We start from the raw sequence: 26,124 nt of genomic DNA, 5'->3' as shown, positions 1-26,124 counted from the left end.
AATCTTGTTTGGTTGACTTTCAAATAACTTTTTAGATAAAACTGACACATATTTTGAAAACACCTGGAAGCGTCAGTAACTTTCTTCCTGAACAGCTAAGTTATTCCTGAACAGCCATCTCATTATTGTGGCTATTAGTTTAGGCCACAAAATGAAAGAGAAATACATTAAAAAGAAAGAAATCACTGAGGCCTGGCCCAGTTATCAGGCTATTTAAGATTTGTAGCATTTCCAGAAAAAACTCCCCGGTCTGGAAAAGATTATGCACATTCTATCTTTGTTAAGTTTGTTGTGTGATGTTTTGTAACTCTGCTACTCCAAGACACTTTCTTAGTTCTGCAGCCTTCTTCTCCAACTGCTGAATGTTCCAGTGCCATTGTCTTTTATTTGACTGGACTTTGTTCAGTTGGCAATGCAAACGTTTTAATATAGCATCATATCTCTTATTCTGTACCTAAAAAAAGAAAAAACAAACATTTCAAAATTTCATTCCAGTAAAACTATTTACAGAGGTGAGCTCAGCTCACCTAATTCTGTCCAATTCTGACATTTGGCCAAATTATTCCATGTTTATGATTAGCTACTGAAGAGACAGAGACATCTAGGAAGCCATTCAGAGAATGACTAGGTTGGAAGAGACCTCCAAGATCATCGAGTCCAACCCACACCCCAACACCTCAATTAAACCATGGCACCGAGTGCCATATCCAGTCTTTTTTTAAACACATCCAGGGATGGCGACTCCACCACCTCCCCAGGCAGGCCATTCCAGAAATTTATGACTCTCTGTGAAAAAATTTTTCCTAATATCCAACCTATATTTCCCTTGACAGAGCTTGAGACTGTGTCCTCTTGTTCTGTCAGTTGCTGCCTGAAGAAAGACCCACCTGACTTGAGCCACCTTTCAGGAAGTCGTAGAGAGTGATAAGGTCACCTCTGAGTCTCCTTTTCTCCAGGCTAAACACCCCCAGCTCCCTCAGTCATTCCTCATAGGGGTTGTGTGCCAAGCCCCTCACCACCCTCATTGGCCTCTTCTGGACACGCTCAAGCACCTCAACGTCCTTCCTAAACTGAAGGGCCCAGAACTGGACACAGTACGCAAGGTGCGGCCTCACCAGTGCAGAATATAGAGGAAGAATGACCTCCCTGCTCCTGCTGGCCACACTATTCCTGATACTGGCCAGGATGCCATTGGCCTTCTTGGCCACCAGGGCACACTACTGGCTCATATTCAGCCAACTGTCTACCAGTACCCCCAGGTCCCTTTCTGCCTGGGCACTGTCCAGCCACACCGTCCCCAGCCTATAATGTTGCAGGGGGTTACTGTGGCCAAAATGCAGTACCCGGCACTTGGACTTATTAAACTTCATCCTGTTGGACTCTGCCTATCTATTCAACTGTTCCAAGCCTCTCTGCAAAACCCTCCTACCCTCCAACAGATCGACACAGATGACAGCTTAGTGTCATCCACAAACTTACTAATGAAAGACTCAATCCCCTCATCCATGTCAACAATAAAGATATTGAAGAGAATTGGTCCCAGCACAGACCCCTAAGGGACACCACTGGTGACTGGCCACCAGCTGGATGCAGCACCATTCACCACCACTCTCTGGGCCTGGCCATCCAGCCAGTTCTGAACCCAGCAGAGAATGCTCCTGTACAAGCCACGTGCTGCCAGCTTTTCCAGGAGTGTGCTGTGGCAGACAGTGTCAAAGGCCTTGCTGAAGTCTAAATAGACAACATCCACAGCCTTTCCTGCATCCACCTGGCGGGTTACTTGGTCATGAAAGGAGATCAGGTTGGTCAAACACGACCTACCCCTCCTAAACCCATGCTGGCTGGGTCTGATACCCTGGCCATCCTGTAAGTTCTGTGTTATGACACTCAGTATAAACTGTTCCATAACCTTACTGGGTACTGAGGTCAGGCTAACTGGTTTATAATTAACAGCATACTCCTTCTCACCCTTTCTATGAAGAGGCATCACATTGGCCAGCTTCCAGTCATCTGGAACCTAACCAGTGAGCCAGGACTATTGGTAAATGATGGAGAATGGCTTCATAAGCTCATCTGCCAGCTCCCTCATCACCCTGGGATGGATCCCATCTGGTCCTATGGATTTATGAATATCCAAGGGTCCCCGCAGTTCTCTGACTGCCTCTTCTTGGATAATGGGGGGGACCATTCTGCCCCCCAATACCACCAACCTATCAAAGAGGACAGTTGTCCTGAAGGCAAGTTGTCTTCCCACTAAGAACTGAGACAAAGAAGGCATTAAGCACTTCTGCCTTCTCCTCATCTGCAGTTACTAAGTTCCCTTCTGCATCTAATAAAGAACAAAGGTTAGTATTACTCTTCCTTTTACCATTAATATATTTATAAAAACCTTTTTTATTATCCTTGACAAAAGTCAACATTTTAAGTTCAAACTGAGATTTGCCTCCTTAATTATTTTCCTACATACTCTAGCAGCCTTCCTAAATACTTCCTAAGAGATCTGACCCTCCTTCCAAAGATAATACATCCTTTTTTTATTCCTAAATTCCTCCAAAACCTCTTTGCCCATCCAGGCTGGACGTTTGCTTCGTCGACTCATCTTTCAGCACACAGGGACAGTCCTGTTCCTGTGCCCTCGAGATCTCCATTTTGAAGCATGCCCACCCTTCCTGAACTCCTTTATTTTTAGGGACTGCTTCCCAAGGCACTCTCCGAATAAGTCTCCTGAATAGGCAATAGTCTGCCCTCCAGAAGTCCAATATAAAAGTCTTATTAATGTTCCTCCTGATTTCACCAAATATTAAGAATTTTATAATTTCACGATCACTATGCCCCAAGCGGCCTCCAACCACCACATTCCCCACCAACCCATCTCTATTTGCAAATAACAGATCTAACATAGTCTCTCCCCTGGCGGGCTCACCCACCAGCTGTAACAAAAAGTTGTCCTCCACAAATTCTAAAAATTTCCTGGACTGCCTTTTTTCAGCTGTATTAAGCTCCCAACAATTGTCTGGCAGGTTGAAATCGCCTACAAGAACAAGGGCTGATGATCCTGAAACAGTATCTAGCTGCTTATAGAATGAGTTGTCCACCACTTCTTCCTGGTTGGGTGGATGATAAGAGACTCCCAGTAGGATATCAGCCTTGTGGGCCTTCCCCCTAGTTCTTACCCATAGGCATTGAACTTTGTCATCATTAGTTTCAATACCTATGGCATCCAAAGCCTCCCTAATATAGAGGGCCACCCCTCCACCTCTTCTCCCTTTCCTGTTTTTCCCGAGGAGCTTGCAGCCATCCAGTGCAGCTCCAGCCATGTGAGTATCCCACCATGTTTCCGTGATGGCAATGACATCACAGCTCTGCTGCTGCACCATGGCCTCCAGCTCTTCTTGTTTGTTGCCCATGCTGCGTGCATTGGTATATACGCATCTCAGCTGGGCTACTGATTTCACTCCTATCTCAGCTTTACCACCCTTGGGCCTGCTTCCAGACAGCCCAGATGCATCCCCTTCCCCCCTCAAACCTAGTTTAAAGCTCTCTCAACAAATTCTGCCAGTTCACAAGGTAAACACCTTCTACCCTTTACAGAGAGATAGAGCCCATCCTGTTCCAGTCGGCCAGGTGCCATAAAATTTGCCCCATGATCAAATAATCCAAAATTCTTCCAATGACACCAACTCTTAAGCCAGTTATTGGTAATGTGAGCTCTCCTATTCCTTCCACCATTTTTCTCAGCCACCAAAGGGACTAAGGAAAAGACTACCTGTACCCCTGTCCTATCAATCACTTGACCCAGTGCCCTAAAGTCCCTTTTAATTGCCCTGATACTCCTCTTTTCAATCTCACCACTGCAGCCTGGAGTATCAGCAGTAGATAATAATCAGAGAGCCGAATCAGCCCAGAAAGTCTCTCAGTAATATCCCATACCCAGGCCCTAGGGAGACAGCAGGCCTCTCTGTGGGGTGTGTCCAGTCAACATATGAAGCCCTCTGTTCCCCTCAGAAGGGAATCACCCACCTCAATTACCCTTCTTTCCTTTTTTATATTAGAGGTGGTAATCCTTCTCACAGATTAATCATAATTGGGAGGCTCACTGTGTGGATAATTTTCTTCTAAATCATCTGGCTGACTCTCCAGATCCAGGGGTTCATACTTATTCTGACATGGTACCTGGCTAGGGAGTGGGGGTCAGGAGGAATTTTTATTATTACCTCCTCAAGTAGGTACCAATTTCTAATCCCCTTCATCCACCAGGTGTCCTTCTATTGTCTGACAGTGAGAGGCATAGGAGTCCTCTGACCCTTGGTGGGCCTCCCTCAAGGACGGAAGGGCTGAACTCCACCAATCAATTTCCCTTTCACTTTCCCTGATACTCCTTAGTCTTTCAACTTCCTCTCTAAGCTTGGCCACCAGTGAAAGATCATTCACCTGTTCACACCACAGGCAGGTTTTCTCCGCAACGCTGCCTGAAACCACTGATAAACTCAAACAGTCTGCACAGGAATGGGTCTGGACAGACACATCCGTTTTGGAGGGCTCCATTTGATTACATACACTCATACTAACTACAGCTATCGACTGCATACAAACCATTACTACCAGAAATCCTAAAACCTACCAAACAACAGAAACACTGCAGAATGTACTTAGCAAGAAAACCTGTAATCCTGCGCAAACTGCCTGGAAAACTGCCATGCTGCACCTTCAAAGACGTATCACACCCCTGTTAGCCAGCTCCTATTCACCACACTTCCTAGAGGCTTCATTTAATCAGTCCACTACTCAGTGATGGAAGAAGCCCCACCTCAGACCTCGTGACCCTCAAGCACAAGCGACACACCTGCTCAGCATTCCTCCAAGCAGCCACTCAGCAATGGAGGAAGCCCTACTCTGGTCCTGCACGGCCTCAAGCATTCATCTGACTTATTTCAGATGTCTGGTTGAGGACATGAATCATGCCTCACTTTCCCATTATGGAAAGAAAAGCTCTGTCCTACTAGGACCTTAAGTGTGGAGTTCAATGTGGATATCTGCTCTGTAGAGGTTTAAAATTTAACTAAGTAAATACCACCCAAGGACAGCACGTCACATTTCTGGCAAGGCTTTGCATGTGGAAGATTTGAGGCTTCAAAATGAGAGGTGAGAAAGAAGAAATTTTCATTCTTTGACAAGCATGTTTGTGTATAAATGGGAATACAAATGAGGTAACCTCGCTGACTGTAGCAGCACCTTTGTAGCTGCACTGCATTTAAAATGGCACATTTTTCTTAGGCAATACTGCAGCAATACAGGACTGTCAATTCTGCCCTCACTGCTGCCCTATGTGGAGAAGTAAATTTGCATTCTGAAGTGTTAAAAGAATGAAACACTTATTGCAATAAAAATGGAAATAATGACCATTCCCTTAATGAAATTTGGGCTTACTTACCCTAGTTTAAATGGCATATGAGTGGTAGTGTATAATTACTCTTGTGTCTGCTTATTGAAGCTTTATTACACTGTATTTCATATGCACATGACAATGTACAGCTGCATCAGAACCCACAGCACTCTCGGTGACTTCCTGCAAATCTCACTGCCTAAATTTCACAAATAACTAGGAAACTGCCTCACTGGTGCTCTATAAATTACTGCCTTCTTTATTGGTGATGGCTTGTTACCTCACGTTACCTCATTGCCTTCATGTTACCTCACGCTCCACTATAATTGCTTGCAACTTTTTGAGGGATGCTGTCAGATTCACTCATCTGAACAAGTGCTTGGGGCATCCACATCAGTAGGACTACATTGTACTGAAACATCTATAATCAATATTATCTGCTTTTTTTAGAGATGCATCTCTAGCATCATTATTGGGAACAGTCTGGCACATCTGCTGAGGAAGGGAGCACTAATACGATTACTGGAGACAGGGAAGGGACAGCATTGTGTTTTTTATTGGATCTTGTGTACATGAAAGTCAAACATTAGAAAAAAATTGTCTGGGCACTCAGGGTATCTCCACCACCAGGGTCGTTTAAGGACAGGATAGGCAAGTATCTGCCAAGAGTAATACAGTCACACACTGGCATTGGGGAAAGAGGGCAGCAGGGGAATAGACAGGGTTGGGGTTTTTTTAATTACTTTTACGTAACAACAAATTTTCTATTATTTGTGGATATCTTTAATTATCCTTAGAACTGAAGCCTTGACCCTACACAGATAACCACCCTGATTTATTGCTGACAACCCTGTCTACGGCTGGGAACAGGATCTGCTTTTCAAGAAATGGGTGATGGGGCTAGTGCTCAGGAAAGAGAGTAAGAGAAGGCCCACAGGCTTAAGAGTCACAGAATATGCTGAGTTGTAAGGAACCCATCAGGACCATCAAGTCCAACTCCTGGCCCTGCACAGGGCATTCACAAGGGTCACACCATGCGTCTGAATTGTCCAAATGCTTCCTGAACTCTGTCAAGGCTTGGTGCTATGACTGCTTCCCTAGGGAGGCTGTTCCAGTGCCCAGCCACCACCTGGGTGATGAACCTTTTCCTGATATCCAGCTTGAACGTGCTCTGACACAACTTCAGGCCCTTCCCTCAGATCCTGTCACTGTCACCCCAGAGAAGAGATCAGTGCCTGCCCTTCCTTTCCCCCTCACAAGGAAGCTGTAACTGCAATGAGGTCTCTCCTCAGTCTTGTCTCCTCCAGGCTGAACAGACCAAGTGGTCTCAGATGCTCCTCATATGTCTTCCCCTCAAGGACCATCTTAGCTGCCCTCCTTTGGATGCTCCAAACAATTACACCAGGTGCCAGCAGTCTGTAGCTGAATTCCACCACTGCAGCTCAATAAAACCTCATCCATGTGCTTAGTATCTCACTTTATTCCTGTGCTTGACTTAAGTATTCTTTCCCAAGTTGTGCTGAGGACTTCTTAGTATAAATGTCCCTGTCCATCCACTGGCAGTTCTTATATTAAAAATTGGACTGTTTTCAGGAGAGTTCTTAATCAAAAATAATACCCCGAAAGGCTTTGGGTTTGAGCCTGCTTCCTTCTAAGACAAAAAGAACATATAATCCAAACAAGTGAAGAACAGAGGTGATGGTTAACCTTCACTATTTAATTAAATTGATTTTGATATCAGAATATAACGTTATTTTTAGGCTACTTAATTTAACTTTGGGTTTAGAGAATTTTCTTAAGAAGATGTTGCCTTGGTAATAAAAAATATTTCTCAAATGCTGACTAGTAGTCCTATTCTAAAGCACCCGTGGTTTACTTTTCAGGTTAAAAATTCTCTCTGCTCACTGTCACATGAAAAAAATGATTCTTTCTTCCTCCTGCATTTTACAATGGGCAACAGACCTAACCTTAAATCAGTTAATCTTTATATTATTAAGCTTTGCTCATTAAATTTTGTGGCATTTATTTGAACTGACAACATAAATGATGTGAAACTTCCAAATTAAAAATTGTCTAATCATACAGGGTATTTTAGGAAGGAGGAAAACGAAAAATATAGTTCAGATATTTAAAAGAGTAAGTTTTAACTGTTGATCAGAATTTTGTCTTGTCAGCTAATTAAGAGCTGCTGTGTTATTCCTAATATAATGTCAGCTTAAATTAGGGAGATTCATGGGGAAGTCCAATTTCCTGGTGCATTTGATTCTTCAACTGATGAGTCATCAAGTCATGAATAATCAAGTCAATAGTGAAATGTAAAGTATTTCAGAAGTATTACAGAAATTTTAAAATGTGCATTTGCTTTACTACCATTCAGTGACCTTTTCTTTTTCCAGGAATCATTCCAAAAGTTCACATATGAAGTCCTTCTCAAAAGATTTCAGAAAAAAATGTTCTTCACAATTAAGCTCTGAATTTTAGAAAGACTATCAGTACCCAGAATTTAAGACAGCATCATTACTGCAAATACTTCAACAATGTATAGCCAATAATGCTGTATAAAGTACTTCAAGCTTCATTTGCATTATCTACATTCCATCAGGAGAATTGCAATTAAATTTTATTCCAATGACTCACCTCAATTTCCTTTCTAAGCTTAGCATGCTTTTTTTTCTCTTCTTCCAGCAGATCTCTTTTTTTATTGATGAAATCTTTCAATGTTGTGATTTCACTTTTTAAAAGTGTGATTTCTTCCTGCAGATGTAAGTCAAGATACAGAAATCCACTCCTTCAAAGGTTGCGCAGTTCATCTAATATACTTATTAAAATTGTCTCATCTAAACAGTCTCAGTTAATAGAGATGAGATAAAGGTCTATAATAAACAATTTCACCATCAACCTATTAATACTAATTAAAATAATAATTTAGGATGGGTAATTCAAAATTAACTATTAAATATTTTATCCCGTGGTTTTACACCTGTAAGAATACATACTCTTGATCTGAAATATGAGAACTACAACAATACAGGACTTTGAGCTCAATCTGGTGGTCTTTAAATAATGTGTAATTAACTGCAAAATGGAAGAATATTTATTGTAATATTTTTAGATATATTTTTCCTTCTCATAGGAAAATACTATATTAATTAATCTTTATTTATCAGTATTGAAAGATCTGTCGTACAAACAAATTTTCATCAGTTTACATTAATAGAGTACCATCAAATTTTCAATAATGCAAGTTACATCAAAGTTGAAATTTGTGATCCCATTTCAACTTCATACTTGTGTTTGTCCATACATTGGCAAAATTCCATGGTGAAAAATTCCTATGTAGTTGTTATTAGTAAAAATTGTGATTGGGTCAAGTAAAACCAACAGTGTTAGATTAGAATACCAAACATGTTTTTTCTCTCTTCTTATTTCAATCACCATCTCATCAAATCTACCTCCTATTGGCAAACAGCTCAAATTTATTTTGTTGACAGCAAAGTTTAAAGAATATTGTGTTCTTACCTGAAATATGTAACAATATGGCAATCTTCCACAGAATTCTGAAAAGTGTCCATGTATGTTTATCCCATGATAAAGCTTAATTTACAGTTCTGTAATATTTTCATGTCTGAGTTCATTTGAACACACAGTATAAACATTTTTTTACAATATTACACAGATAACAATACTGATATTTTTAACTGCATATTGAAGTAAATTTTTTTCCAATTAATGCCGCATTATGAATTACCTATATTCCCTTGTATTCAGTCCCTCATGAACCATAAACATGTTGGACAAAATAATCATATTATATGAATTATATCAAAATGATTTCACATAAAAGGAAAGAATCAAAAAGGAAATATAGTACCTGCACTTGTTTTATAACAGATCCTTTTGGATTCTGAAGATCACATATTAACTCCTCTTTCTTTGCCTTTAATTCTTCCACAACTGCTTTCTTTTTAGCAAGTTCAATCATAACTGGCAATTTACTTTCCATCTCCCAAAAAAGATGTTTATGATCCTTTATTTTTTCCCTATATGCATTATTTCTTGCAAGTATCATCTCAAACTCCTCTTGTACTGTTTCTGCCTCACACCTCAATTTTAAATTTTCAGAATACAGGGCTCTGACTTGGGCCTCCAGATTTTCACAGTGATATTTTGTCACTTCTATGGCAGCATCTTGCAGATGTATTTCCCTTTCTGTTGTCTTTGTTTCTAACATAATAGAATTCATTTCTTTTTCTAGTTCCTGGCACTTTGCCTGTAAAATATTTCAGTGTTCATTTAAGAATTTTTTTGGAGGAAGTTATGAAGTATCTAGTTAAACACTGTAATTTATATTTATTAAACAGCCTTTTTTCACTTGTCTAATATGATTTGAATGGAAAATAATTAGACTTCTATTTCTTAATATCATCATCTCAGAGGCACAATGTAAGAATACTGTCTTAGTCTTCTCCCCTTAGATTGAGTCTAAAATATTAAATAAGATACCTTGAACACACTATTAATTACCTCACAGTTGCAAGATATAGATAGATATAGATAGATACAGATATAGATATAGATATAGATATAGATGATATAGATATAGATAGATATATACACATCTAATGTTTGCTTAGAGCTGGTGAATCCTAATCAGACTTAAAAAAATTAAAGATGCCAAAAATCCCTTGAAAACCTACACAGACACATAGAGGGGTGTGTCAGGTGATGGAGCTTAACTAGACTGTTCAACTGAGGAAAAATCTTAACTTCATTACAGTAGTAGCTGAGAGTTGAATTAATCACAGCTATTTTCAACCCCGTAAGAAGTATGTGTCTAGTCCTAAAAAGGCCTCTACATCATCTCGCTGACAGACGTGAACAAAACCAGGAAGTAGTACTTCAAACCACCATAAGAAATGACAGAATCATCCAGGTTGGAAAAGGACTTGTCATTACCTAGGGCTTTAAAGTTCTGTGGGTCTGTTTTAAAACAGATACTTGGTTTTAAATTGCAAGGTCACAAATTATTGTTGCAGCATCATCCGACTATATTTTGGGATACAGGACAAAGCTTCTTGTAAAGTGTGGCCCGTCCACTGACATTCCTAAAAATACAAGATTTCACTGCTACTTCAGAAATGTTATTTTTGTGCAAAATTTCAAATATCAATTATTTCAGTTGTAGAGCTATGCGCAGATGTTATAATTGGAACTCTACTATTTCCATTTGCATTCTTCCATGATCAAAAATGTTGACTGGAATCATCTTTTTTCAGACTTAAAAGTAAGTTTCTCAATAGAAATTTGATCTTGAAGGTTAAACAATAATTGAAAGCTTGATAAAAGACAAATGAAATTATCACAGAGTCTTCACAAAAACTACATCTATCCAGTGTTCTACAAAATAGTACTGAATAATACCAGTATTTAATGACTATTTAGGATTCTCACTTCAAACATAAGGGGGAATAAAAAAGTAATTTATGTCAAAAAAGATGCTAAGAAAAAAATCTTACACTGTGGTGAAAATCTTAAAAAAAAAATTAATTTTTAAAATCCTTCCTCCCACAATTTCTTAGGAAATTATGATTAAAAAAAAAATCAAAAAGCTCTAACTTTGCATTTAGTTGTTGTGGGTTCACTTTGGGGGTTCAGCCCAATATTTTTGTTTTGTTTTTTCCAAGTAACAAACCAATGTTTCACCTGCTGTAATGAATACCTAGCTGTGTTGTGGCCTTACAAACAACAATACACACCTGTGTATTTTTGGCTGAGCCCAAATGCCACACACAGGAACAGAATAGCTGTCTTACACTTGAATGCACTCGCCCATTAAGTACCACCAGCTTCTCTTGTTCAAGGAAATACTTCTTCCCCTAATGAAAAATAATCTATTAAACTACTCTAAACAAGGTTTATTACCTGCAATTGGAAAAGAACTGTTTTGCTTTTTTCTATGTCCGACACTTGTGACTGCTGCTGCTCTGCAAGTCGTTTTACAACTTCAGCTAGTGATGGAGAATTTTGCTTGGCCATTTCAGGCAGAAGTGAAGACCTGGAGGGATAAAAAAGAGGTGAATTGTTTTATCTTCTTTCTATTTAGTTCATGTAGACAAAACAATATTGAGGGCTGTCCCGTGGGATCGCAGCTCGATATATTCATTTCATTTGGTTCAGTTTTAATCAGCAAGAACAGGTTACTCAAAGCTAATCACTGAGAATTAGAACACTTTCTTGCAGAATCTGATAAAATAAACCTGCGATGTGATACTGAGATGTTCCTCCGGCTTCTCCGCAGAGCAGATCGTCAGTTTGTGAGCGCAGTCCTAACTTTTTAAGTACCCGAAGAGCATTTAAATGCCCGAGGCCGTGCTCTCGGCGTTTCTCCCGAGCACCCCGCGGCGCCGGCAGCGCTCTCCGGGCCGCCGCCCCTCAGGCCGCCGGTCCCCGCCGCCGCCCGGGGCCTGCGGCAGCCCGGGCCACGGGGCGCCGGGAGAGGGGCCGATCCCGCCGGGAACCGGAGGGAACGCGGCGGGAGGGATCCCCTAGGAAACGCCTGGCTGTCTCACCGCCCGTGGCAGTGGTGCCGCCCTGAGGCCGTCCTGCTCCGCGCCCTTGGCTCCCAAGTGCCCCGAGCTGCCCCGTTCATTGTGTTAGCCTGCACTTGCTGCCATCATTTCTTGTGCAGAGAACATCAAGTTTTCCCAAAGGACAGGAGATGTGGCTGAGTTTCTTCTGGCCTATGCCGTGCCCTGCTCTGTAGCCACTGCCTCCCTTGTACTCCTCTAGAGAATTCTAGGGAGTTTTAACCCTAAATAACACTATTTTTATAATTCGATTTTTAAATTTACCCGTTTTGTATTTTTTCTATTTTCATAACATATTTAACTTAAAATTACAAATATTATATGTTATGTTAAGCAACCTAATTATATATATCATATATAATATTAAGCAGCTTACATATATAAATAAACATAAAAAAACTTACATATACATTTGTAACAACTATTTTATAAACTAATAGCTCATCTCTGCATATGACCTATTTATTTCATCCCTTTTCTGAAGTGCCATAAGCTAAATATAATATTTGATTCAGGAGATGTCAATTTGTCATTTTTCAATACTGTTTTGTACCCTGAATATTTTCTGACCTTTTTCTTCTCAGCATTCTGCACCAAAAATAACACCAGTAATTAGTTTTACTTCCTTAGTCTGGCTGAAGGAAAGAAAATTATTGCATTGATTTCTCTCCACCAAGCAGTTGCCCTGTTAATTTTTAATGACCTAGCTCAGTCACATTTGGCAGTGGGGTGGAAAGCTTCAGAGATGACCGATTTTTGCAAACTCCAGGTAAAGAGATGTCTGGGTAAGGAAGGACAAGATCGCCTCATCAGTCCTCTTCAGGAGGGAGAACCAGGATTCAGCTTTCATCCCTCTGTTCAGCACATGCTGAACAGAATAGCAGGAGGGGAAATGGCAGAGCTCTCACCATGTGTGTTTTGACCTGGCAGAAATGTAGGTTTGCTATGGTTGCAGGGACAGGAGGAACGGGAGACAGCAATTTATGGGAAATCAGACTTTATTAATCCCTCTGTCCATTAAAAACTCCTGTCCTTTTTTTCTTGCCCCTTTCTTCCATTGTCATATACTTAACAGTCATGACTATGATTTTAACACAGCTGAGGAAATGTATTTATTATCTTTTGATTCTTGCACAAAGCCTGGTATCAATCCCTCATTTCCTTGCTCGCCTTTTAACCTTTCCATTGTCCTGTCAAAGGATTAAGACTTCACTTAGCTGTGTGAAATTCCCAACTGCTGCAAGGACAAATTGCCATCCTCATTTGAGACCTGTGGCCCCAAAAGCTGACATTGTGTAACCTCTCCATCCAGATCCAGAATACACTTTTTCGTGGCTGGCTGCCAAATTCTTCAGTGGAACATACAACTACAGCTCAGAACAGGAAACTCCTTCACTCTTTAACTTCTTTGTGGGGTTGTCCTGTTTGGCCGTGCCGTGCGTTTGGGAGCTGGTTTGTGGTTGTGCAAAGCTGGTGCAGCAGAAGGTGTGATCACAGCAGGGTTAACGCCGCTTCCGCCTTCAGCGCTTCGCAGGCACTTGTTAATCATGTTGGTGCCTTGCAGTACAGTTTGTTCTTTCCGGTGTAACCACCAGCAAAGCAGGGTCCCGTCAAAAAGAAGAAATACAGGTTCCCACTGCAGCCTTGCATAGCATAGGAATTTCCAGCTTGTGCAAATCAGCTCCGAGATTGAAAGAAGTGAGACATATAAAGCTGGAAATGTCTGTGTATTTTATCAGACGGTACCTTTCAGAATGCAATAGGATTGTCCACCTGTGTAAGTAAACTCCTGTGTTTATGAAAACTGCGTGTGCTTCAGTATTTTCATTGTCCGTGGTGACTTCTGTTTCTTCAACCTTGCCTAAAAAAACCTAGGTTAAAAGAAGAATGTTTTATTTTAATCCAGTTTAAGAGGCTTAAATGTATTTCTTTTTTCCCCTGTTTTTGGATTTTCTTTTTTATGTTTGCTCTTGTTGAAATTTTACATGTGCTATTATCTCTGTTCATTTGGGCTGCTTCAATGACCTGTTTTCTTTCTCAGGCCATCTCTCTCTGGCAGATGTTAAATATCTCCTGCCATTTTAATTTTCAAAAAATTATGTCTCTCAGTTTCTCTACTAATATAAGATGACCAGCAGGATTCAAAGATGCAGGAAATTGTCAGCAATCTTTTCTTGGCCAACAGTGCACTTTTAGAATTAGATTTCTGGGGTTCTTGAAAATTGCTTTTTTGCATCTCTCTTCCACCCTGGGCTGTCTCTTCTCTGCAGCCTTTAAAACCTCTGTAGGTTTAATTTCCTTCATTGTTCTTTTTCTACATTCATTTTTCTTTTCTACTTTTTGCTCTTGTTACCTTCCTTACCTCTCATATTATTATCATTTTCTTTGACCTACTTTTTTTTTGATATCTGTGCAAGAAATTCTCCTAACTTCCAAATGTTTGTACTGACAGTTTCAGGAAGTGAGGAAATAGCTAATGGGTAGCCTTGGCTTCAAGTTTGTGCAAGTGTTTGTCTTGAATTGTTTACCAAAACGATCAGCTCCTTAATAAATGTAATTTTTTTTTGGATGTAGCTTCAATGGTACACTGGGACTGTAGAGCATGTTAATTAAAACCTGAATAACCATAAATGCATCTCCCATAAGCTAAAATGTTGATGTGCTTGCAAAGCATATATTTTGAGAAGCATTTTTTTTTTTTGGAGTGACTTAGAAAGGAATCACTTTTGCTATGATTGTAAGCAAATTTATTCTGACACCACTGTCCTCACTAGGACTCTGTGATGCAAAGCTGGAAGGATACAAGGATGAATCAGCCCCATTGTTCCTATGTGTACATCCCAATAATTGCCCCGGTGGAGTCTTTGCAGTGCATACACAACTTAATAACAATGTATGCAATTACCTCTACCTCATCAAACACTTTCTTTCCACCCTTTCTTTGGTGGTATTTTTCTGGGCAAGTACAAGAACAGCAATGAACTCTATTTACCTTCCACTATTGACATATCTAAAGTGGAGCAATAATCTCATTTTGCACTACACCCCTCTGTTGTGCTGCCTTTCCTGGGACTATTGACTATAATTTGGTGGGGATTGTGCCACACTCAGACAGGCCTCCCACAGAGGGTAGGGAAAGAAATACTCTGATTTCCCAAGTCATGGTCTTTGGCATGAGTCTGTTTCAGCACTGTTTTCTTAGCAAGCTCTTTCCTCTAAAATCCATTATCAGCTGTGTGTAAATAATACTCTGAGAAAATCAGGAGTCATAAATTCCTTGGCAGTTGCTTTTATTTGCTATCACATTTTGATATTTTCAGCTCACCTGTTTTGATAGTCGCCAATTAATCTTTGTAAGCGTTCAATTTGCAGAAAGGAAAACATCATTTTCAGTCAGGATTATTTTTCTTCCAGTCTGGGGGAAAGAACAATGAAGAAAAAACAGAATGTTTTCTGTAAAATCTTCTCTAAATAAGCCATCTTTTAAAACCACAAAGGTCTTTGACCTCTCATTTCAGTGGAGAAACTTTGGGAATGTACAGACAAATATAAAATACCAAGGAGTACATCACATCTACCATAATGATAAGCCTCGAGTACACATGGAAGTAGTATTTTTGCAGGATAATGAAGAGATGTGAAGCCAGAACATTCATGTGGTTTCAGGAGAATGAGGTCTTGGGGCAGGAAAATTGTGCCAGGCATTATTTAGTGTGGTTAGTTCTGGTAGCAGAGCATTGATTTCAAAGACTTAATAGATTCTCAGATTCTTTGTTCCTGCAAAGATATAAATTTTCCTACAAGTAAATTAATATTCATGCACAATTTGTTGCTGTGAAAAGAAAAAAAAGATGGTGTTAAAGAATACTCTGAATTATTTTGGGGTCTTAAACCTGTTGGTAAAGGTGCTTATATTTCTCCTAGATCAAGCACAGTGCTTAGTCCTGAAATCTAAGTAGGTGTCTTTGAGGTTCCCAAAATGGGGATGTAGCATTTTGTTCCAGACCTCTGGATGCCTGCACTGGAAACAGAAAGATTATCAGAGAGAGAGAAAAGAAAGACACTTCTGAGAGGATATGTAAAATAGCCCCTCATAGCAACAGAGAGAGGAAAAGATGGATTGACAAGTGTCCACAGGTAGACCTAGCTGGGCTGTGATCAACAAAGTTCAGAAAAGGGAAAAAACTAACCACCAAAACTGGAATTACACCATGGACTACAAAATAGAATATGAATGATAGGATGATATTGGATAAGCTGAACACATCTTGATTCCAGACTGGAGTGCAGCTAGCATAGTGAAAAAGCTGAGGTAAGAAGTTGTGCACTGTATTCTCTTGCTTTAATTTAGTTCTACATACTTCTTCCATTACTAGGTAAAGTTTCAGTAACCACTACTGGGTTCTTGTGCATGATGAAAAGAAGAACTACCCTGGTCATGTGCTCCTTCACACAAAAATCAGAAATTAGCAAGTCAATTCATTTGGAAATGCAGAAGGGATAAGTACAAAAGATCTTGTGAAGGCCTATGGGAAAAAATGTCATTGCCCTCACATCTCAGCACCCTACTGCCAGGAGGGGTAGCAGACATGAACTCCAGCTCAGACCTAAGTATGTTAAACACCTCCAAAGAAATTGTCACAGAAACTCTTCCAGTCTCAGGAAGCTAAAGGACCTCTGTGTTTGAATCATGGAAGCTGGAGGACAGCCCATCGGTCATGCCAAGAAGATTCATTAGGCTAATGAGGGTTAATTGATTCAATAAATCTAATCTTATGTACCAACCTTTCATCATCCCTGACCTGGGAAAGACCTGAAATAGGTGGGGTGGTAGAGAAATACCTAAATGCTTAAATAAATGCATAATTATTCCCATTTCTGCTAGTTTTCTTTTGTTGAAATTTCTTTTGATGCAGCTGGGAAAGCCTAAGTCATTAATTAACTGCTATGTACCTTCTCTACAGAGTATCACTGAATTAAATGCCGTAACGTGATTCTGTGTTTGGACTAACAGTGCTGTTCTTGACTTTTTGTTTGTTTTTTATGTTTTGTTACTACTTGGCAGCAGGAGAAACCTTTAAATATCCTGGAATATGGTGGAAGCAATACTGATAGATCTGTTCAGCCTCCCAGCCAACCTGCAGAAAAACATCCACGGATTGCTACACAACACTCTGGAAGCTATTGAGAAATGCTCTTCCATTCACGCTCCGTTTGTTTATGTCATGTGTTGCCAGAGGCAGGGGAGTGAAAGGAAAGGTGAACAAGAGTTCTTGCTTCCAGCTCTGAGAGGTTTTCAGAGTCTGAAGAGAGGACTGGAGGTGGTATGTGCTGAGACTACAGCTGCTGCTTTGTACGCCATCAAACAGAGACTGGATGAAAAAGACCTGAGCATCATTAAAGTTATTCTCCCTACCTTAAGAAAAAACTTAATGAAAGTATATATAGGCCATCTCTTTACAGCAGTCTACCAGTTTGAATTTGAGGATTTACAGGTGGTACCTGACAGTGGAAGCCTGCAGATATCAGAACATCAGCATGAAGGGCAAATGCTTCCTTCACAGGACGTGGCACTCATCCAAAATGAGATTCAGATGTACTTGGAAAGCCTGCCAAGCCTGAAAGGGGAGCTCACCATCCTCAGATCTTCCCTGATCCCAGGTAGAGAGTTCCAGCTAACAGTTTTTACAGAGATTTACCAAGCATACTTCTTCCAGGGAGTTGCAAAATGAGTAAGATTTGGAAATGCCTTCAGGCATCAAATAACTCTTTATGATGCTGTAATAATGTTTAATGTTTATAAGATGAAGAAGTGTCAATAAAAATACAGCAAAAGTCTTGCAAGACATTTCCAGGTTCCAGGCCTGATCATGATCCGAGGAAAGACAGTCCTGGGTTTATGGAGGGCAGACCATAAAATCTCCTCCTGTCTGTGTGGGAATTACGCACTTCGAGAGTTACCATCATAATTTGGAAAGGCAGGATAAGAGTTTCTGCTGGTCTGCAGCCCCAGACACAGCTGATGTCTTAGTCTCCCTGCTGTGGCATTATGAGCAAGAAGGAAATTAGGAATCCTTAAATTTAAATGCCACAGCTAAATCCAAGGTAAAGCAATACTCTACTTGATTGGTTGATTCCAGGTCACTTCAGTATAAACCCATGTAATAGCTGGTTTGATCTTGTTTTGAAAGCAATTATTTGTTGTGTTTTCTTGCCTTGGCAGATGATATTTTCTTACATGGGTTCACCACAAGGACAGGTGGGATCTCCTACATAGCAACTCTAAGCTCCTGCAATCTCTTCAGCAGCTCCAAGCGGAGGGACCCACAAGTTGTTGTTAAAGAAAATCTCCGCCGTCTAGCTAATGCTGCAGGATTTAACCCAGAGGATTTTCACAGAGTCAAGGTATCTTATAAAACGATGGATTCAAGTAAATGGCTCAGATATTCCTTCATGTATCACTGGCTAAATTGTAGGCATTATTCTTATCTTTGTCAGCAAGAACCTGCGATAAGCAGGACAATTAAAACATTTATGCTAGCAGCTTATCTGAGGGAATAGCCATCCAAACTATCAGCCATTTGTCACAATATGGAGAAACAGCACTGATTCTTCCAAGTCTGTTCTGATATTTGACTTACAAAGTAGAATAATCAAATAAATGATCAGAGCACTTTCTCCTAAAAGAAAAATACACTATTGCTTCTATAGTGGGTTTCTACTGCTACATCTTCGTGGCATTTGAACAAAGGAGCACCTGATTTTCATGTGTAATCAGTTAGTTCATAAGAGCGTTTCATGTCAAAGGAAAACCTTGTACTAGTCAGAGCTAGGCTGTTTTGCAGCCATATCACTGTCCACATTCTGGTTGTGTTTTGACAGGTAGATCACGCTAATGCTGTGTGTATTATGGGAAAGACAGAGCCTGACAACTATGATGGAATAGTTACAAATCGGAAGGGTGTCACGCTGGCAGCTCCAGGTGCTGACTGCATACCCGTGCTGTTTGCTGATCCTGTCAGAAGAGCCTGTGGTGCTGCTCATTCTGGTAGGAATTGCACTCCCTGTGCAATGTTGAGATTTCCTGGGACTCAAAATGAATTACAAGAACCCAAAGGGGGGCTTTCTTCTATCTGTTCCAAACCATGCCCAAGTGCAAACTTGGCTTCTATCTATTCCAAAAAATAACTCTAGCTTGAGCCTGTTAGTTTGTTTGTTTGTTTTTCCCTAAAAAAAAAACATTAAAACACTTTGACCATATTATAAAAATATATTACTGACATATTTCAGTTGTATTCCCACTTAAATGTTGCAAGCACAGAGGAGCTGTGAGGTATGCTCTAATTGCCCAAACCAGAACACTTGGGAAAAAGAACTCTGGAATTCTAATCTAAACACTTCTCTCTAGTTTCCATCTCCACAAAATTATGTTAGAAAATTGATTGCTGTTGATGTGAAATTTGGGGGGAAGGGGGAGGGTTTCTAAGCTAATTTATTATTAGATATAAATATTTAATTTTAGGTGTAAGTGCATCTACTAATTTATACCTTTAATAATTGCATATATTTTTAGCTGCTAGAAAATTAAAAATAAAATTTATACCAATTTTTTTCAACCCCTCATTTCTCACAGGATGGAAGGGTACATTGTTAGGAGTGTCTATGGCCACAGTGAATGCTATGATATCTGAATATGGCTGTAACATGAAAGATATCCTTGTGGTGCTGGGCCCATCTGTGGGACCTTGCTGCTATAAACTTCCTCATGAATCAGCAAAAGAATTCCACAGAATTGATCCAAAGTGTGTGAGACTATTTGACTCTGAAAGTCCTTATATTGATATCAGAAGAGCAACAAGGTAAGCCTCCTGAGGGAACAAAAGATTAATTCCACATTTATTACAAATAATTATTTTGATACTGCATTACTCAGCACTAATATGGTGAGGGCTTGCAACAAAGTACTCTCTAGTTCTTTGCAGATCAAGAAAGGATACTTTTGAATGAATGGCATTGCTCACTTTTGCTGGATTTCAGGAATTATTTTATTGTTATACTGTTGCATAATTTTAGTTTATGGATTATAGACAAAAGTTTAAATTTAATGTGACTTTACAGGTTGCAGGAAAATAATTGTTTTAGTCTAATACTGAAAGAAACAAAAACCAAAAAAAGCAAATGAAAGCCCCAATCACAATATTGGCATAGATTGTTCTGTTGGTACTTGTGGTTCTGCTTTAATGATAGTGCCTTATGGAATGTGAGGATGTACAAACAATAATATTTTCTGATTCCCTTTTTTTTTCAGGATTCTTCTTGAGAGAGGTGGAATTCTTCCTGAGAACATCCAAGATGATTCTATTACAGACCAGAAGCAAAACATCACTTTCTGTACTGCATGCCACCCTGATAAATTTTACTCTCATTTTCGTGATGGCACTAACTTTGGGACACAGATTGGCTTCATATCAATCAAAGACTGAGACAGTATCTCTTGCTCCAGAACAGCATTTAGATAATGTCTGCTGCATTGTCTGGCATCCTGCTCTCCTCATAGAAGTTTTTCCTCCTTTCTTTCACAGACCTGTAGTAGGGAATCCATGGGTCTTGAGATTCTCCTGCTTGTTCCTTCCCTGGCCCTTCTGAGGCAAGAATAAGTACCTGTGGTATGGGGACAACAGTTCTTGTGTGAGACAGGGTGCAGAGGAAACAAGGACAACCCACACCAGTGGCAAAATCCTTCTACAAGATCCAGATACAAGCTCCAAGTTTATGGATCCTCCTTGACCAAATATTTTCCAGAAACCTCACTATCTTAAGGTAGTGGAAGCCCAAAAAACACCAGTCTTCATTAGCTCCTGGTTGAGATTGCTGAATGACACTAAGTATGACATTGCTAATACAGGAAGGGAAGCCAATATTGCATGTTACCTGTTTGAGACACTCAACTTTGATAGTTTCAGCTGAAGCCTTAAAAATTTTTGTGCATGAGATTAATTTTCTTCTTTGGATTAGTTTAAAGCATTCCAAAATATTTACAGGAATTTTCCTATGGAAAATAACTTGCAAGTGAGAAGCAAGCAGGCTCCTTTGGGGCAGACATTGAAAATATATAAACTCTCACCATTCTGTAATTTTTGGTTAGAGGAAAAGTAGGACTAAAACCCTTATTTTATGATGTGTATATTCATGTCTCCTTAGGATTTTTTTCTTTATATAGTGGTGCTTTGATAAAGTCATTGACACAATCTCAACAATGCCAAGTTATACAATAAATATCTAAAAAGTTCCATGAATTTATCCTGAGTTAATTTTATTGACCGGTAGTTGGACTTACGTGTCCTACTAAGCAAATTCTGAGTGTGCACTGGGGTTTTTTTGCCAATAAAAATAATGCCTCTAGATTTTACAATAGACATGATGTTTTCTGACACGCAGACAGTGAGGAATTGCTAGCAGTGAAGCTGTGCTGATTGCGGCTTGCAGAGCTGAAGCGCAAGCCTTGGGCCAGCGGCGCGTGTGACGTCCTTTCTATTTTGGGTTCTGCGAGCTTTCCCCGGTCTGGCTGCTCTGCCCGCTAGAGGTCAGTGCTCGCTCGCGCTGCTCTTCCATCCTGGAGGCACGAAAGGATGGCTAGATGGATGGATGGGGGTCCAAACCATGCGGTTTGCAAAGCACCGCACAGCACACGCTGATACTTTTGCCTCTACAGTCTTCTGCCAGGTTATTCTAATATCTGTGCTTGAGGAATAATCTATTTTCATTCTGATTCAGAGCTGACCGAATTAGACCTTTCTTTGTTTTCTGGAAGAACAGGCATTTAAAAAAAAAACTTCCTTTTACCTGTGAATGGTATTTCTCAGAGAAGAGCCTGGCTCTGAGTATATTCTCTGGCTGTAGTCATCTACGAAAAAAATATGCTTCTGCCAACTATCTTACTTCTTCAGAAATATTATTCTGCTGCTGTAGCCCTACAGTCATTGACAATCTTCAGTTACCTTTTTAAAATCCCTCCATTGCTTTCACCATTCAGCTGGCTTCAAACCAGAGTCTCAGGATCCAACAGGGGCAACAGTCACACTACTCAGTTTTGAGTTGCCAAGCACATTGCTGCATACTAGCTAATGGTGTGTATGGTATGTATTATGTGTATTATTGACTTGTTCTAAATATAGGATATATAATTATATGGACACTGACAGGCTTATCTTGCTGCAGTAGTTAAAAACACCAACCCAAGAGCCTAACTTCATATTTTAGTTCTGTCCCTTTGCCCTGATTTCTGTTCCAGTTTATGGATACTGATTGATGTAGCAGTGAGGTGAGTAAGGTATAGGGGCAGTAGCACTACATTGCTTTCAGTCCCTGCATCTGAAGCTCAGCCAAAGCTGAGTGCCCTTCACCTAACCCTCTTCCCTTGTGTATCAAGGGTATGCCATCAAAAACAGCTGGGTTACTTGGTTCTACAAGGTACTTGACAGCTGAAGCATCATAGGGGCCCATGTTCCTGCTGTTATCCCATCTCACCTCAAAGATGGCTTTAAACCAATTCATTTATTCTTCCAGTAAGTAGAAAGACCTTGCAGTGATGCTGCTTACCACAGTTCAAATGCTCAACAGTATATTAGGTCACATTAACATGACACTGAGAGTAAGCTCTGTCTTGTTCTCACCTGCTCAAGGATTACAGTAGAGATTTTATGTTTAGAAAAATACCATTTAGAGATCATATAAGGCTGTGCAAGTTGGAGAGAATATCAGAATGAGCAGAAACACCAAAGGCTTCACCTTTTGGAAGACAAATCTTTACCACAATTTTTCTCTTTTTTTTATTTTATATGAATTACCTAGACTGTAAACCTTTCAAGACAGGAAACACTCATTTGCACATGAATGACTGAGGTGGAAAACTCCACAAGTGATAAGAAAATATTGTAAGGTTCAGTCTCAAATCAGGCTAGGCTCTGAATCATAGCTTGTTTCAAAAATCATTGCTACAAAGGCATTATAATCCTGGTATTAAAAAAAATAGTTTGGAGGAAAAGCATGACAAGAAGGAGACTAGGCTGTTTCACATCTCTGTTTATTTACTTTTCATTCTTGCTGCTCACTGAAGGAGGCAAGCACATCACCCCTGATTCACCACCTGTAGAGAAGCTCTTAAAATGCTTCATAAATTGTTCAGCCATACCTAATTATCAGATCCCATTTATTAACCTTATATCCATTGAATTTATAAACTGCATTTGCCCTATTATCATTATTAAATGACATTATTAATTATGATAATGGTGTGCCCTGAGGAGAGCACATGACATGATCACATTGAATATTGTTTTAGCTAGTTGTTACTATGCCATTAACATTTGTTACTATTGTAGATTCTCAATATGGGCCTCTTCATTTACATTATATACTTGAATGAAGTGTACTAAAACATGTCTGAGAAGGCTTTATTCACTACTCCAGTAGAAGATGGCAGCTCTAGCAAAGCTGTCTGCCTGGGGAAGCAGTGTGCGACTTCAGAGGCATAGATCAAAGCCTGAGATAATGGAAATGTCCATTATCCAAACCATGCCATTTATTGCCATAGGTATGGCAAAGGTGAAAACTATTAAGGCAATTAGATGAAAAATGTTTTTAATGCGTTTGTAGAGGTCAGTTCCATCAGTGACTGCTCGTCTCTCTCTACTGACAACCTGAGGAGACAGGATGGGGGCAAAGCAGTTTCGTATTTGACAGCTGCCTTTGTGATTGGTCACCAATTCAGAAGCCATGGGCCTGGACATTCAGCAAAGCATACAGGCACATCTTGAGTCACAGAAAGTATGTAATCCCTCCCAAATTACAAGCTTTGAATTACAGGAAAGCATCTCCTTTCCCCAGCAGTATCATGGACTTGCAAAGTGGTTGTCTTTTCTTGTGTTGTTTTCCTCATGCTTATCTCATGTGCATCGCTGTATTTCTGTCCGCACCAGTCACAATCACCCTGTGAGGACTGTGAATCTGGTCACAGGGGGTTGGAAGACACTGAGATTCTGCTCAGAGCAGCACCAGTGCTGCTTTCTTTTGTATGCTTGTCCTTTTTTTTTCTTTTAGCAGCAGTCTGAAACTACTTGTTCTCAGCACAGGTCTTTATCACTATCCTCCAAACCATTCCCATTTTATAGGCTTAAAAAGGGCTACTCCTTTCCAGTTTACAGGGCAAAGAAGCCAATATTTCTAGATTCCCTCACTGCTGTCCTCATTTCCACTCAATGTTCAATTTGCTGTTGGGCAATGCAAAGATGGAGATGAGCTGCACTCATTTGTGCTGGGGCCCAGAGGGGCTGCGCGTGTGCACTCGCCTCCATGTCACGTGTGTGAAGCTTTTGTTCTCTGAGTACCAAATTCCTTCCTGAACTCCAGCCTCTTGTTCAACAATATTAGCAGGACAGTGCACTGACAGGAGTAGTAAATCCTATATGTGACAGAGGAAATAGTGTATTGACCTGCTGAGGGATTTACATACCTCCAAGGACTGACAGCCTGTAAGGCTGGCTTGTTCTACTTTCCATTTCTAGCAGATACTATTCAGTGCTTACAGATGAATGACTTGGATAGATATGTATGTGGATTTAAAAACCATCCTGGTTGAGTGTATTCTTTTATCTGGGATGCTACTTATCATTATCCAGTGTAACACCTTTTTATAAGACACAGAGATTTTGCTGTTGTGCTTGCTTTAAATATACAGTGCCTGTGGCTGTGCTGCTAAAAAGTGTGATTATGTATTTCCCAAAGGCATGCAGAGAAATAGGAAGCTAGCTTTTTTAAGTGATCCCTCTGATCTTTCATTAGTAAGTATTTAATTTACAGTAGCATCTCGCATTACAAATACTTGGCTGGCTGGCTGTAAGCTCTCAGAGCTGAGTGGAGACCCACAGAAGAATTTTGGGACTATGGTCTCCAAAGGACAGCAGGACTGAATTCTCTCTCTTATCCTTCTAGGAATGCAGCATCATGTCTCCAGGGCAACCTGAATTCTGACAGTCATGGGAGCAAGGACATGGCATGGATTTCTATTTGATTCCTGCAACTGAAAAGAGATCTGAGACAAAAATCAATATGTGACTAAACTAGGAGAGTTCTTTTCACAATTAATTTTATCTAAGGGTTCATTTTCTATCTTCTTGTGCAAATGTAATTCAGAACTACTAACTATTGTGTTTGTTTTGTTGATCTTTCCCCTTCTACATGTAGCAAAGGCCTAAACATCTGAAATAAATAGGTTGCAACATAAAAATGAGGGGTGAGCCTACCATAAAACTGAACACACATTTTATAAGCGAGCCTGAAAACAATGTTTATATTTCAAGATATATAATTTTTTTGCAATAGTTTTAAGCAGGGTATTGTAGTTCTGGTCAGATGTTTCAGTTGAAAGTGATTTTTCCAATGACAGCTGTATGAAATAAATACCGTAGCATTTCTCTTTGAGGCACTGAGCTCTATCCTAAAGCAATATTGAAGCATATGTTGCAGCTAAAGGAAAACATTTCTGTTCTGCTTTGCTTATCTTTCTTAGAAATATGCAAGCTTGATTTTCCTGCACAAGAATGAATCACAAAAAACTCAGCTGTAAAAACAAAACTGTGACAGGTGAATCAAAATCAAACACTTTCAAACATTTTCTGTTTTAATGTGTGCTTTTAGTAAGTGTTTCATAAAAATATCATTAAAGAAAACTGGGTCATGCAGATGATTTTGACTCTCTGCTTTCTTCTTTATACCATCCCCATAAAAAGCTGCAGGACATGAAAGGTGAGTCAATCAAGAAACTCCTTAGAGAGGCTCCTTTAGGCTTGTGGATGTTTATTGCTGTATTCGATACTTAGATCTTCCTCAGTTCCCTCAATTGCCTTGCAGCTTGGATCCATAGGTTCCCTCAGCACTGACACATCCTGGCTCATGTAACTCCATGCTAGCCATGGCAGAAGCACAGATGCAGAGTTGATACTGATGTTTGTGTTGTAGCTTTTGTTTAAACTATATGTTGTTGACATAAATGACATTGGGACAAAAATATGGTGCCATGATGGTAAGATGTTTTGAGAAAATTCTCCTGAGCATCCCTGCATTCACTTAACGTTTTAGGGGCTAGATTAGTAGCAA

General features: G+C 40.0%; 2 protein-coding genes across 6 annotated transcripts; one reads left to right on the top strand and one right to left on the bottom strand.

Moving 5' to 3' along the window:
- On the bottom strand, positions 1 to 11,727 carry CCDC122 (coiled-coil domain containing 122). Of its 2 annotated transcripts, XM_068182218.1 has the most exons (5): positions 11,641 to 11,727; positions 11,306 to 11,438; positions 9,255 to 9,653; positions 8,021 to 8,137; positions 1 to 454 (listed from the first exon to the last, which is right to left on the bottom strand). In XM_068182218.1, the coding sequence occupies exons 2-5, from the start codon at positions 11,417 to 11,419 to the stop codon at positions 281 to 283; spliced, it is 804 nt and encodes a 267-aa protein (XP_068038319.1). In that variant the 5' UTR covers positions 11,420 to 11,438; positions 11,641 to 11,727; the 3' UTR covers positions 1 to 280. The 2 variants fall into 2 exon arrangements, with proteins under 2 accessions (XP_068038319.1, XP_068038318.1); XM_068182217.1 differs by having other exon boundaries at positions 11,306 to 11,716.
- A 1,739-nt stretch (positions 11,728 to 13,466) lies between these two features.
- LACC1 (laccase domain containing 1) lies at positions 13,467 to 25,615 on the top strand. Of its 4 annotated transcripts, XR_010996551.1 has the most exons (8): positions 13,467 to 13,747; positions 17,036 to 17,631; positions 18,194 to 18,375; positions 18,853 to 19,018; positions 19,604 to 19,829; positions 20,279 to 21,039; positions 22,004 to 22,106; positions 24,829 to 25,615. XR_010996551.1 is itself a non-coding variant. In XM_068182216.1 (6 exons), the coding sequence occupies exons 2-6, from the start codon at positions 17,064 to 17,066 to the stop codon at positions 20,451 to 20,453; spliced, it is 1,317 nt and encodes a 438-aa protein (XP_068038317.1). In that variant the 5' UTR covers positions 13,467 to 13,747; positions 17,036 to 17,063; the 3' UTR covers positions 20,454 to 21,260. The 4 variants fall into 4 exon arrangements, 1 of the variants encoding a protein (XP_068038317.1); XR_010996552.1 differs by lacking the exon at positions 22,004 to 22,106 and having other exon boundaries at positions 24,832 to 25,615; XR_010996550.1 differs by lacking the exon at positions 22,004 to 22,106.
- Positions 25,616 to 26,124: the final 509 nt, after the last annotated feature.

The sequence above is a fragment of the Anomalospiza imberbis genome, chromosome 2, assembly GCF_031753505.1.
Source record: "Anomalospiza imberbis isolate Cuckoo-Finch-1a 21T00152 chromosome 2, ASM3175350v1, whole genome shotgun sequence".
NCBI classification, from domain to species: Eukaryota; Metazoa; Chordata; class Aves; order Passeriformes; family Viduidae; genus Anomalospiza; species Anomalospiza imberbis.
The sequence above is the reverse complement of the archived record's forward strand: the minus strand, read 5'-3'. Positions and strand labels throughout refer to the sequence as shown.

Bases quoted from the DNA above. Each gene is read 5' to 3' on its own strand.
- CCDC122 (XM_068182218.1), bottom strand. From the start codon at position 11,419: ATGGCCAAGCAAAATTCTCCATCACTAGCTGAAGTTGTAAAACGACTT. The intron at 9,654-11,305 runs GTAATAAACCTT...AATATTTTACAG, and splicing joins CAGTTCTTTTCCAATTGCAG to GCAAAGTGCCAGGAACTAGA. The intron at 455-8,020 runs GTGAGTCATTGG...TTCTTTTTTTAG, and splicing joins AGCTTAGAAAGGAAATTGAG to GTACAGAATAAGAGATATGA.
- LACC1 (XM_068182216.1), top strand. From the start codon at position 17,064: ATGGTGGAAGCAATACTGATAGATCTGTTCAGCCTCCCAGCCAACCTG. The intron at 17,632-18,193 runs GTAGAGAGTTCC...TTGCCTTGGCAG, and splicing joins CAGATCTTCCCTGATCCCAG to ATGATATTTTCTTACATGGG. The intron at 18,376-18,852 runs GTATCTTATAAA...GTGTTTTGACAG, and splicing joins AGGATTTTCACAGAGTCAAG to GTAGATCACGCTAATGCTGT.